The following is a 12,238-nucleotide window of genomic DNA, read 5'->3' on the forward strand; positions in this document are numbered from 1 at the left end:
GCATTTATACCCATCCCTGGAGGGTTTATATCCGTATGTTCGATATTAAGTAACATGGGATGGAATGCTAATAGCACTTACTTTGTCTGGGATGTGTGTGTGAGTGCCACATGCATGCATGTGTGTGTGTGTGGTGTTTGTGTATTTTGTAATGTGTCTGGTGTATGTAGGCATAGGTCTGGTGCTTTTGTGTATTTGCACACGTATATGTGATATGTCCATGCACATGTGTGTGTGTGTGTGCCATTTATGTGTGACTCTGCGTGCCTGTTTGTATGTGGACAGATTTATGGGATAGTTTACTGCTCAAAATGCTAATCAAGGTCCTTTCTCAGTTGCAAATATACTATCTAAATGTACATCACTTATTTTTTAATATATCTAACTTGAAAAGAGAGAAAACGAGAGTGTCTCTGACACATTGTGTGTGGATGACGAGAGAGTAAATTAAGGTCCACCTTTATCACTGGATTTTTACTTTAAGGGGATCACACTCCTGTTTGTCCAGATTTTCACTGATTGCTGCAATGGTTTCCCATGGCAACAGGATGGGGTGGGCTGCCACAGTCACTGGCCCCCTTGCTTGTCCAAGGTGTTGCCCTGTTTAACAAGAAGGCTTCATTCACTCATCCTGCGGTAGGTCGCAGCAGCCTTTTAAATTACTTCCTGCTCGTGTGGCAGCACAGATGTTTATCAGCTGCAAGAGTCTGAGGGTTTTGTCCTGATGTTGATGCTTGCAATAGCTTTCCCTGACAGCCTATTAGTTTCCATTGAATCTCGGTAAATTCAATCAGCATTTTCAATGTGTGAAAACAGACAGGATAATATAAACTATTTGAAGAGTGCTTCAAAGCCAGGGCTAATTAAATTTCCTTCTCTTTTTCTATTTTCTTTTGAGAACATGTAAACTACTTATCCACTGACAAATTTACTACACTGATATATTAACAGCAATATTTACGACTGAATCAAGAAACTTCCCCATACTGTTACCAAGCTAAGTTTGACTGAGTCACAGAGGAAGCCTTTATCAAGGACCCCTGCAATCCAGGCCATCCTCTCTCCTTGCTGCAGCCATGAGGAAGGAGGTACAGGAGCCTTATGTCCCACACCACTAGGTTCAGAAACAGTTACCATCAAGCTCCTGAACCAAGGTGGATCACTTTGCTCACCCCAACGCTGACCACAACCTATGAACTCACTTTCAAGGTCTCTACAATTCATGTCTCATTCTTTCTTTCTTTATTTTATTGTTTTTATTTTCTTTTCTTTTTCTTTTCTTTTCTTTTTATTTTCTTTCTTTTTTATTTTCTTGTATTAACATGATTTGTCTTTTGCTTGTCACTCTTGGTTTGCTTGCAGCCTTTCAGTGATTCTCTTGTATTTCCTTGTTCTACTGTAAATACCTGCAAGAAAATGAATCTTGGTAGTATATTGAATTGAATTGACTTTATTAATTACATCCTTCACATACTTGAGTAGTAAAAATCTGTACGTTACGTCTCCACCTAAATGTGCAATGTGCAATTTGTAGTAATTTGTAATAAATAGTATGTACAACAGGACAGTTGATATAGCATAGAAATACAATTGTATCAGCGTGAATTAATCAATCTGATGGCCTGATGGAAGAAACTGTCCCGGAGCCTGTTAATCCTGGCTTTTATGCTCCGGCACAGGTTCCCCCCCAATCCGAAGGTAGAGCGTTCCTTTGAAACTGTGTGTAAACTGAAATGTCGTAAAGCGAAGAAGCAATTACCATTCATTTATATGGAAAAAATTTTTGAGCCTTCCCAGACACAAAACAATAACCTACCAAATCAAACCAAATAACACATAAAACCTAAAATAAAACTAACATATAGTAAAAGTAGGAATGATATGATAAATATACACCCTATATATAGGTAGAAATATTGTACATACGGTGTAGTTTCACTTATCAAAATCGGGAAGACAGCAAGCCAAAATCGATTTGGAGAAAAAAAAATCAGCACGTACACGCATACGTACACAAGTGCATACACGCATGTGCAAACAACTGCCCGCACAACCGCACAAGGTTTCACGGTCATTATAGTCTTTCTCGGGGTAAACACACATATAAAGCAGATGCCTTTTTTTTCGTAAAAGTGAAAATCCTCTTTGGTTAGCGAAAACAGGTACTAATGTAGGTCTTTCGTAACAGCGAGCTGTCGTAAAATGAACGTTCAAAAAATGGGGGACACCTGTACCATTTCCCAGAAGGTAGCAGCTGGAACAGTTTGTGGTTGGGGCGACTTGGTTCCCCAATAATCCTTCAGGCCCTTTTTACACACCTGTCTTTGTAAATGCCCTGAATAGTGGGAAGTTCACACCTACAGATTTGCTGGGCTGCCTGCACCACTCTCTGCAGAGTCCTGAGATTGAGGGAAGTAATAGTTCCCATACCAGGCATATGGTGACAAAGTTAATAAATTAACTTTGAACTTTAGGACAGTTGAGGGTGGGTTTGGTCATCGATTACAAACAGAAAATATTGGAAATACTCAGCAGGTCAGGTAGCATCCGTGGGAAGAAAAGCAGTTAACAGTTCAGATCAAAGTGCATTTCTTGGAAATGGGAAGGAAATGTGAGGAGCACAAAGATAGATTTTCAAGGAAAAGGAATTCCAGAGTTTTAGCATTTGTCCCCCAAATGCAAGTCTGTCTGTGAATTAGAATTAGAATTGGCTTATTATCGTTACCAAGGTAGAGTAAAAAATCTTGTCATGCAGATCAAATCTTTGCACAGTGCATTCTGGTAGTACAAGGTAAAATAATAACAGAATGTGAAGTAAAATGTAACAGGTACAGAGAAGGTGTAGTGCAGGTTAACAAGAAAATGCAAGTTACTAATCTGCTGACCTGCATTCTTGGGGATGTGGGAGGAAACCAGAGCACCCAGAAGAAGCCTACAGTCGTAGAGAGACTCCACACAGACAGGACCTGTCGTCAGGATTGAACATGTGTCTGTGGCACTGTGAGGCAGCAGCTCCACGAGATATGCCACCACGCTGCTGGAGACTTGAAAGGAGTTGGAAGAGCTGACTGATAATGTTAAGATTCAGGTGTGTCACTGTAGATGGCCAGTCCCTGAGGTGGTGAGTGAGTGCGGCCTTGGGGTCAGAATGTTGAACCTAGACTAGCACAGGCCAGGAGCAGGCCCTTCAGCTCACCATGGCTGTGCTGGACACAGGGCCAACTTCTGTGAGGATCTGCAAGAACTCTAATTCTGAGTGAAGACTATCTATGCACCGGAGCCAATCCAGGGAAATGTTTATGGCAGGTGAACTAGAGAAGGAGAGAATTTGAATTCCAGAACTCAGGCATTTTGGCAGTTGATAGTACACCTGCCTATAGTGGAAGAATTAAAATACAGGATGTACTGGTGTTAGAATGGAAGCCATGCTTGGATAGAGTCATAGAGCACAGAACGTACATTACAGTACAGTACAGGCCCTTCAGCTCATTATGTTGTGCCAACCTTTTAACCTATTCTAAGATCAATTTCACTCTTCCTTCTAAATAGTCCTCCTAAATGCACCTAATGCATCAGCCTAATGCACCACCCCTGGCAGTGTACACCACACACTCCCCACGCTCTGTGTAAAGAACTTACCTCTGACATCCCCCTTAAACTTCCCTCCAATCACCTTAAAGTTATGTCCCCTTGTATTAACCATTACTGCCCTGGGGAAATGTCTCTGGCTGTCCCTTCATTTTATGATTCTTATCAACTTACACACCTATCAAGACAGCTCTTTTCCAACTTAGCTCCAAAGAAAAAAAGGCCTAACTCACTCAACCTATCTTCATAAGAGGCTCTCTAGTCCAGGCAGCATCCTGGCAATACACGTAGAGTCATAGAGCAGTATAGCCCAGAAATAGCCCTTTCAGCCCATCTCACCCCTGCCAGCAACTCTTACCATTCGCCCACTGGTACCATCTATGCCAGTGCTTTTTGCATTAATTCGGCCCTTACCCTCTAAACCTTTCTAATCCATGTATTTATCCAAAAGTTGTACCTGTCTCAGGCTAGAACCAAAAGTTTATGCAAGTTAACAGAACTGAAGGCTGGATTCCAAACACAGAGATTCTGTGGATGCTGGAAATCCAGAATTTTTTACACACATACACATCCCCCCCCCCACCACCCATCTATGGAAAGGAATAAAGAGTTGATGTTTCTGATGAAGGATGTCAGCCCGAAACATAGGTATGTTATTCCCCTCCAGAAATGCAGCCTGACTTGCTGAGCTCCTCCAGCATTTTGTGTGTGTGAGACTGAAGGTTGAATCCCACTTTTGGTGAACAATGGCAGCTAGCACTGCTGAAACCAACTGCAGTCGCCCTTTCCATTCCCCTTATACCGGGGACTGGGTTCTGTTAAAGCATACGCCAGTAAGCTTTCCTGTCTAATTAGGGACTGAGATTGTTGCAAGCTGTGAACCTGTCCCTGTAGCCTGTGAAGAATACGAACATTACCGTCGCATTAGTACCACTCTGTGATTAAATGTGATGTTCCAACAACCTTAATCTCTATAAATCTGCAAGTTCCGTGTGGGTGGGAGTACTTGTTTAAGTTGCAATGTTAAACTCAGTGTCATCCAAGGTCATTCTGTATTGATTCAACCATCAGTGAATTGTGTATGAGTGCCGTTAAAATGCCGTTAGTCATAGTTTATAGTTCCTTTTTTTATCTCCTCTGTTTCCCCAGCATCACCATGCTCCACTGGAATTTAAGAACTACAGAATCAATTTCACATTCAACAATCCTTGCAACTGGTCTCAGGTACCAACTGGTCTCCCTGATGTTTCAGGGAGCCCTCTGGTGAGATTGATAGCTGTGTCACTACACCCAGTGGCCAGTTTATTCGTTAACTAATAAAGTGGTCACTGAGTGTTTGTTTGTGGTCTTCTGCTGCTGTAGCCCATCCACTTCAAGGTTTGATGTCTTGTGCATTCAGAGATGCTCTTCTGCATACGACTGTTGTAACACCTGGTTACTTGAGTTACTGCAGCCTTCCTGTCAGCTTGAACTAGCCTGGCTATTCTCCTCTGACCTCTCTCATTAACAAGGAGTTTACACCCACAGCACTGCTGCTCACTGGATCCTTTTTTGTTTTTTGCACCGTTTACTGTAAACTCTAGAGACTGCTGTGTGTAAGGCTCCCAGGAGATCAGCAGTTTCTGAGATGTTCAAACCACCCTGCCTGGCACCAACAATCATTCCACAGTCAAAGTCACTTGTATTACATTTTTTCCCCATTCTGATGCTTGGTCCGAACAACAACTGAACATCTTGACCATGTCTGCATGCTTTCATGCATTGAGTTGCTCCCACATGATTAGATAATTGCATTAATGAGCAAGTGTATGGGTGTACCTAATAAAGTGACCACCGGGTCTTCACCCAGTCCATTTTACCCTGATCAGATGCTGTTTGACTTTTCCCGGACTAGTTTCCATTACAGTCGGCCCTCCTTATCCGTGGGGGATTGGTTCAAGGACCCCCGTGGATGCCAATATTTGCGGATGCTCAAGTCCCTTATTTAATATGTATCGGTGCGGTGGTCTTTAGTACCCAGTGGAACCCCGGACTTTACTTAACATGTCTCTGTGCGATGGACATTAGGATCTGGTGGCGCTGCTCTGAATCCGCAGTGTTTCTGTTCATGAAAATAATCACGATCGCGATTGAAAATAAGGTGGAAGTAATAAAGCAATCGGAAAGAGGTGAAACGCCATCGGTCATTGGAAAGTCGGTCAATCGGAACAATTTCATTGGAGAATGTGAAAGGCCCTTCCCCGATGAAAGCTACAATTATTACTAAGCAACGCAGCAGTTAAATTATTGAAAAACATATGTTTCTTAAGTGTTTTATATGCATAGAAAGGTAAAATATGTACAATATACTAAGAAAAACATTTGACCAACTGACGCTAAATAATACTGGATGTACCTGTTCTGACTTCAAATCCAACTTGAAGACAGACTCAGCATTGGAACTCATTCATAACCCAGGGACCGCCTGTACTTTTAAGTCATCTCTAGATTACTTATAATACCTAATACAATGTAAATGCTATGTAAATAGTTATTATACTGTATTGTTTAGGGAACAATGACAAGAAAAAATAGTCTGTACATGCTCAAGCATCGAGTGCTGGAGAGAGAACTTCCAGGTTTTCCCGATCCGCGGTTGGTTGAATCCACGTGTTCGGAATCCTCGGATAAGGAGGGCCGACTGTCATGACTTCATTCCATAATTGTGAAGTATCAGCGGTACAATCATTGCTGTAGGACATCTCACAAAGCGCATGGTCCAACAAAACATGACATCACGCCGTAGGGGAAATGTTAAGGCAGGGGGACCAGAGAGAGAAAGGGACTTGAAGAACCATTTGGGACAGAGGGGGAGAGAGTGAGAAAAGGAAATCTGAAGCCACAGAATGTGGGCAGCTAATGGTACAGTTGTCTAACATGGAGCCATCAAATCAGGGATGCTGGATCAGAATTAAAGGGTGACTTATAGATAGACTCAGAGTAATACAGCAGAGGTACAGACCCTTCATTCCAACTTGACCATGCTGACCAAGTTGCCCACCTTAGTCTCACTTGACCCATATAAGACCATAAAACATCGAGGCAGATTTAGGCCATTCGGCACATTCAGACTGCTGCACCATCCAATCATGGCTGATTTATTATCCATCTCAACCCCATTCTCCTGTCCTCTCCCTTTAACGCCCCGGCTAATCAAGAAACTGTCAACTTCTGCCTTGAATATACCTAATGACATGGCCTCCACAGCCATCCGAGGTAATGAATTCCACTAATTCACCACCTTCCAGCTGACAAAATTCCTCCTCATCTCATCTCTTTATTCTGAGGTAGTGTCCTCAGGACCCAGACTCTCCTGCTGACAGAAACATGAAAAATCCTGCTTCTCTTGGAAAGAATAAACCATCGATGTTTCGGGCCAGGGTCCTTCATCAGTCCATTAAAGGTCTCAGTCTGAACCATCAACTGTTTACTCTTTTCCATGGACACTACCTTGTCTGCAGCATTTTGTGAGTGTTGCTTTGTATTGCAGGTCAATTCATCTTTGAGAAACATCTTTTCTCTTCCTGTTCTATCCAGGCCTTTCAGTATTAAGTAAGTTTCAATAAGATCGCCCCTCTTCCTTCTGAACTCACATTTGGTCAAAGCCCAGATCCATCAAATGCTCCTCATACATATCACCATGTCCATCTACCCCTCAACCCAGAAACTGCCACTCACCTAACTACTGCATTCAATTTACAGCTGGCCATTAACTTGTAGATTTACATGTCTTTGACATGTGGAAGGGAGTGCCGCACACAGGGGCCACACGCCACCAGGGTTCATCAGGAGTGGTCGATATGTATTTGTACCAAGAGGCTTCGTTCTGAGCTCCATGGCTTTTTAACTCTATTTACTGCACACAGTCCCTGGTTTGTTGCTCAAAGCCATCCCCATCCAGTTTTCCTTTCCCTTCAATATCAAAAACATTCTGCATCCCATTCATATAACTGTCCCCACACCACTGAAACGGGATCTGGTTGCCCCCTAAGAAATGGATAGAGTCACATAGTCCAGGAGCATGGTCCAGGAACCCTGCAGTTCAAAGCAAATTTACTACCAAAGTACAGGTGTCCCCCGTTTTTCGAAAGTTCGCTTTACGACAACTCGCTGTTACGAAAGACCTACATTAGTATCTGTTTTTGCTAACCAAAGAGGATTTCCGCTTTTACGAAAAAAAGACGCCCACTTTATACGTGTGTTTACCTCAAGAAAGACTACAATGACCGTGAAACCTTGTGCGGGCAGTTGTTTTGCGTAGGCGTGTACGTGCACATGCGTGTACATGCCGATTTTTTTTCTCCAAATCGATTTTGACTTGCTGTCTTCCCGATTTTGATAAGTGAAACTACACCATACGTACAATATATAGGGTGTATATTTATCATATCATTCCTGCTTTTACTGTATGTTAGTTTTATTTTAGGTTTTATGTGTTATTTGGTTTGATTTGGTAGGTTATTTTTTTTGTGTCTGGGAACACTCAAAAATTTTTCCCATATAAATGAATGGTAATTGCTTCTTCGCTTTACGACATTTCGGTTTACAAACTGTTTCTTAGGAATGCTCTACCTTCAGATTGGGGGGGAACCTATATGTTTATCTCACCTCATACTACCTTGAGATTCATTTTCTTACAGGCATTCACAGTTGAACAAAGAAATGCAACAGAATAGATAATAAGCTACATACAAAGACTGGCAAACAACCAATGTGCAAAATAAAGGCAAACTGCAAGTAGTAATAATAGATTGAAAAAACAACTAGCAGATAGATAAATAGATAAAAAATAAATGAACAAATAAATACATAATACTGAAAACATGAGTAGCAGAATCCTTGACGGCGGGTCTATAGGTTGTAGAATCAGTTGAGTGTTGAGTAAAGTTGTCACAGTGGTTCAGGAGCCTGATGGTTGAAGGATAACTGTTCCTTAACCTGGTGGCTGATGAAATAACCTTTGCACTCCATTCTGCCTTACAGGAACCCCAGTGAACCGAATCCCAATCATGGCGAAGCAAGTGTTAGACCTGTACATGTTGTACAAACTGGTCACAGAGAAGGGCGGACTGGTGGAAGTTATCAACAAGAAGATCTGGCGGGAAATCACGAAGGGTCTCAACCTACCTACCTCAATTACCAGTGCAGCCTTTACACTCAGGACACAGTAAGTACCGGGGGGGGGGGAGACATAAAACAGCAGATGCTGGAACCTGAAGCAGCAAATAATCTGCTGGGCGAACTCAGGATTGGAATCAGGTTTTTTATCGCTGGTCATATGTTCTGAAAGTTGTTGTTTAGTGGCAACTGCACAGTGAGAAACATCAGATATTACTATAACACACACAAACGGCTGAAGGAACTCAGCAGGTCAGGCAGCACCTATGGAGAGAAATGTTTCAGGGCCATATGAAGAGGGCTTAATGAAGGGTTTTTGCCTAAAAATTCGCCTGTTTATTTCTCTACATAGATACGGCCGTCTTGCTGAATTCCAGCATTTTGTGTGTGTTGCTGTGAATTTCCAACATCTGCAGAATCTTTTGTGTTAAACATTACAATAAGTTACAATTTACTTAAATGAGTAAGCCAATAGTGTGAAATGGGAGGAGTGAGGTGGAGTTCATGGCCCAATCAGAAGTCTGACGGCAGAAGGGAAGAAGTCATTGCTAAAGTATTGAGGTTGGCTACCTCCTCCCCGATGATAGTAATGAGAAGAGAGCATGTTTGGCGATGAGAGTCCTTAATGATCGATGCTTCCTTCTTGATGCACCACCTTTTGAAGGTATCCTCAATGGGAACTCAGTATGTAAGCTGAGTAGTGTCTTTGAGGGGGGTTGTAGAAGGGAAAGGAATTGCAATTGATGCAAGATCCTGATTCAGGAGTTTTGATATGAAAGGCCGACATGTCCTTAACCCACCAAAGGTGTTGCTCGATCTGCTGAGTTCCTCCAGTGGATGGTTTGCTGTTCCAGCTGCCCACAGTTCACCTGGGTTTTCACGGCATGGCCAGTGAACCAACTCAAGCCAAAGGTACAACATTGTACCTGTCACGTGGGCAAAGGGAAAGGTTTCTCACCATCCACCTTATCATTGCCACAGAATCCGAGGAATGAGATGTATGCAATTCAGTGGGAGCATCCTGGGCAAGAAATCCAGAGGCTTTATAATTTGATCAGTTAGCACTGAGCCTGTGTGGTTTAAATTACAGAAAACTGGGATGAAAACAAAACCTGAAATGGAGACCAGATCCATTTGGTGTCTGTACCTAGTGAACTGCAGGGGGTGGTTGACCAGGGACTGGCCCAGGCATGCTACTCAGTTGTACCAAACAGAGATACACCTTAAGGGTCTTGGTCCAGTCAGAATTCTGAAGTTATAATCCTTTTACAAAACCTTTTAGACCACCAGCTGCCTCAGCTTTGTTCTCACCCAGGAATGAGCTATCAGAGGAAATGGTTGAAACAGGTATATTAATGGCATTTGGACAGTAGCTTAGACAGGAACAGTTCAGAGGGTCAAACACAAGCAAGTGTTCCAACCCACCTGGCTTCACCTATCACCTTCCAGCTAGCCTTCTCCCCACCCCTCCACCCCCACCTTTTTATTCTGGCACCTTCCCCCTTCCTTCTCAGTCCTGAAGAAGGGCCTCAGCCCAAAACATCGACTATCTATTCTCTTCCATAAATGGGGCCTGGCCTACTGAGTTCCTACAGCATTGTGTGTGTATTACTGTGGGCAAATGGGGCTAACTTAGACAGGTATCTTGGTCAACATGAACAAACTGAATCGAGAGCCTGTCTCCATGCTGTATGAAGCTTCTCTGCCTTCCCCAGCATATCACCAACCTTATCAACTCTGGCGATCTCCCATCTTCTGCCTCCTATTTCATTGTTTCCGTGCCCCACATTGCTGGTTTCTACTTCATACCCAAGATTTGTAAACCAAGATATGCCGATTGGCCCATTGTCTCTGCCTGCTCTGCCCCATTAACTTTGTGTCCCTATTCTTAATTTTATTCAGTCCTTTCTTACCTACATCCATGACCTTTGACATGCTTTCCAACATTTCAATCACTCTGGCCCTGGTCACCTTATTTTCACTATGGATCTCCCATAGTCCTGATGAAGGGTCTTGGCCCAAAATGTTGACTTTTTATTTTCATCCATAGATGCTGCCTAACCTGTTGAGTTCCTCCAGCATTCCGTGTGTGTTGCTCTGGTTCTTCAACATCTGCAGACTCTCTTGCGTTCCAGGTTAATTTTATCATTTACTTCCATTTGTCATTTGCCATTTGTGCCAGTATCTGGTGTAACTAGAGCCACCAGTGAAGAGCAAACCACACTAGCAGGGGCATTAATATCACGTTCTTTATACCCTGTCCTGGCTGCAGAGGACCGTGTTGGTATTTTATATTGAAAAGGATGGTGTGGAGGGGAAGTGTGTAACTAGTGTGCTTTCGTCTGTCTGCAGATACATGAAATACCTCTACCCATATGAATGTGAAAAGCAATCACTCAGCTCACCTGCAGAGCTCCAGGCTGCAATTGACAGCAACAGGCGCGAGGGCAGGAGGCCGAGCTACAGCTCAGCTCTCTTCGGCTACTCGCCCAGCTCGGGCCCTAGCCTTCTGTCCTCTCCCAAGGTCCACCTGTCATCCATGAACGTCCCAGCCAGCAATGGTACTCATCTCTCTCCAGGACAGATCATCAAGAAAGGTATCTTTTGTTTCTAGCTCGGAGGTTATATTGGTTATGGGAAGAAGGTTCGAATATCAGAGGTGCAGAAGGACTTAGGAGTCCTTGTGCAAGACTGCCAGAAGGCTAATTTACAGGTCAAGCCTATGATAGAGAACACAAACACAACGTTGGCATTCATTTCAAGGGGAATAGATTATAAAAGCAAGGAGATAATGCTGAGGCTTTATAAGACACCGGTCAGGCCACATTTGGAGTATTGTCAACAGTTTTGGGCCCCATATCTCAGAAAGGACATGTTGTCATTGGAGAGTCCAGAGGAGGTTCACGAGGATGCTTCTGGGAATGAAGGGGTTAACATATGAGGGGCATTTGGCAGCTTTGGGCCTGTACTGACTGGAATTTAGAAGAATGCAGGGGGAATCTCATTGAAACCTACTGATAGGGTGGATGTGGAGAGGATGTTTCCCATGGTATGGGTATCCAGAACAACCACAAAATGGAGGGGCGACCTTGTAGAACTGAGGTAAGGAGGAATTTTTTTTTTAGCCAGAGAGTAGTAAGTCCGTGGACAGTCTGCCACAGACTGCAGTGGAGGGCAGTTCCGTGCATATATTTAAGGTGGAAGTTGATCGTTTCCTGATTGGTCAGGGCAAGGATATGACGGAAAGGCAGGTGTATGGGGTTGAGTGGGATCTGGAATCAGCCATGATGGAATGACAGAGTTCAGAGTTGAGGTGAATGAAGCTATCTATGGGCTCTCTTTGAAGGATTCTACAATTCATGTTCTCAGCTATTCATTCATTCATTCATGCATACATTCTTTTATTTCTTTATTGATGTATTTATTGTTTGGTTGTCAGTCTTTGCAGTATTTCATTGATTCGATTATTGTACTGTGAATACCTGCAAGAAAA

At 43.1% G+C, this 12,238-nt stretch overlaps 1 protein-coding gene across 4 annotated transcripts in view; it reads left to right on the plus strand.

The window, feature by feature from the left end:
- LOC132379059 (AT-rich interactive domain-containing protein 3A-like) overlaps window positions 1-12,238 on the plus strand; it is a 244,142-nt gene that overhangs the window by 210,673 nt on the left and 21,231 nt on the right. For all 4 annotated transcript variants that reach the window (XM_059946560.1, XM_059946562.1, XM_059946563.1 and 1 more), the window contains 2 exons: window positions 8,611-8,794; window positions 11,098-11,342. In XM_059946560.1, coding sequence (XP_059802543.1) covers window positions 8,611-8,794; window positions 11,098-11,342 — 429 coding nt within the window. The remainder of the gene's footprint in view (window positions 1-8,610; window positions 8,795-11,097; window positions 11,343-12,238) is intronic.

The sequence above is a fragment of the Hypanus sabinus genome, chromosome 21, assembly GCF_030144855.1.
Source record: "Hypanus sabinus isolate sHypSab1 chromosome 21, sHypSab1.hap1, whole genome shotgun sequence".
NCBI lineage: Eukaryota > Metazoa > Chordata > Chondrichthyes > Myliobatiformes > Dasyatidae > Hypanus > Hypanus sabinus.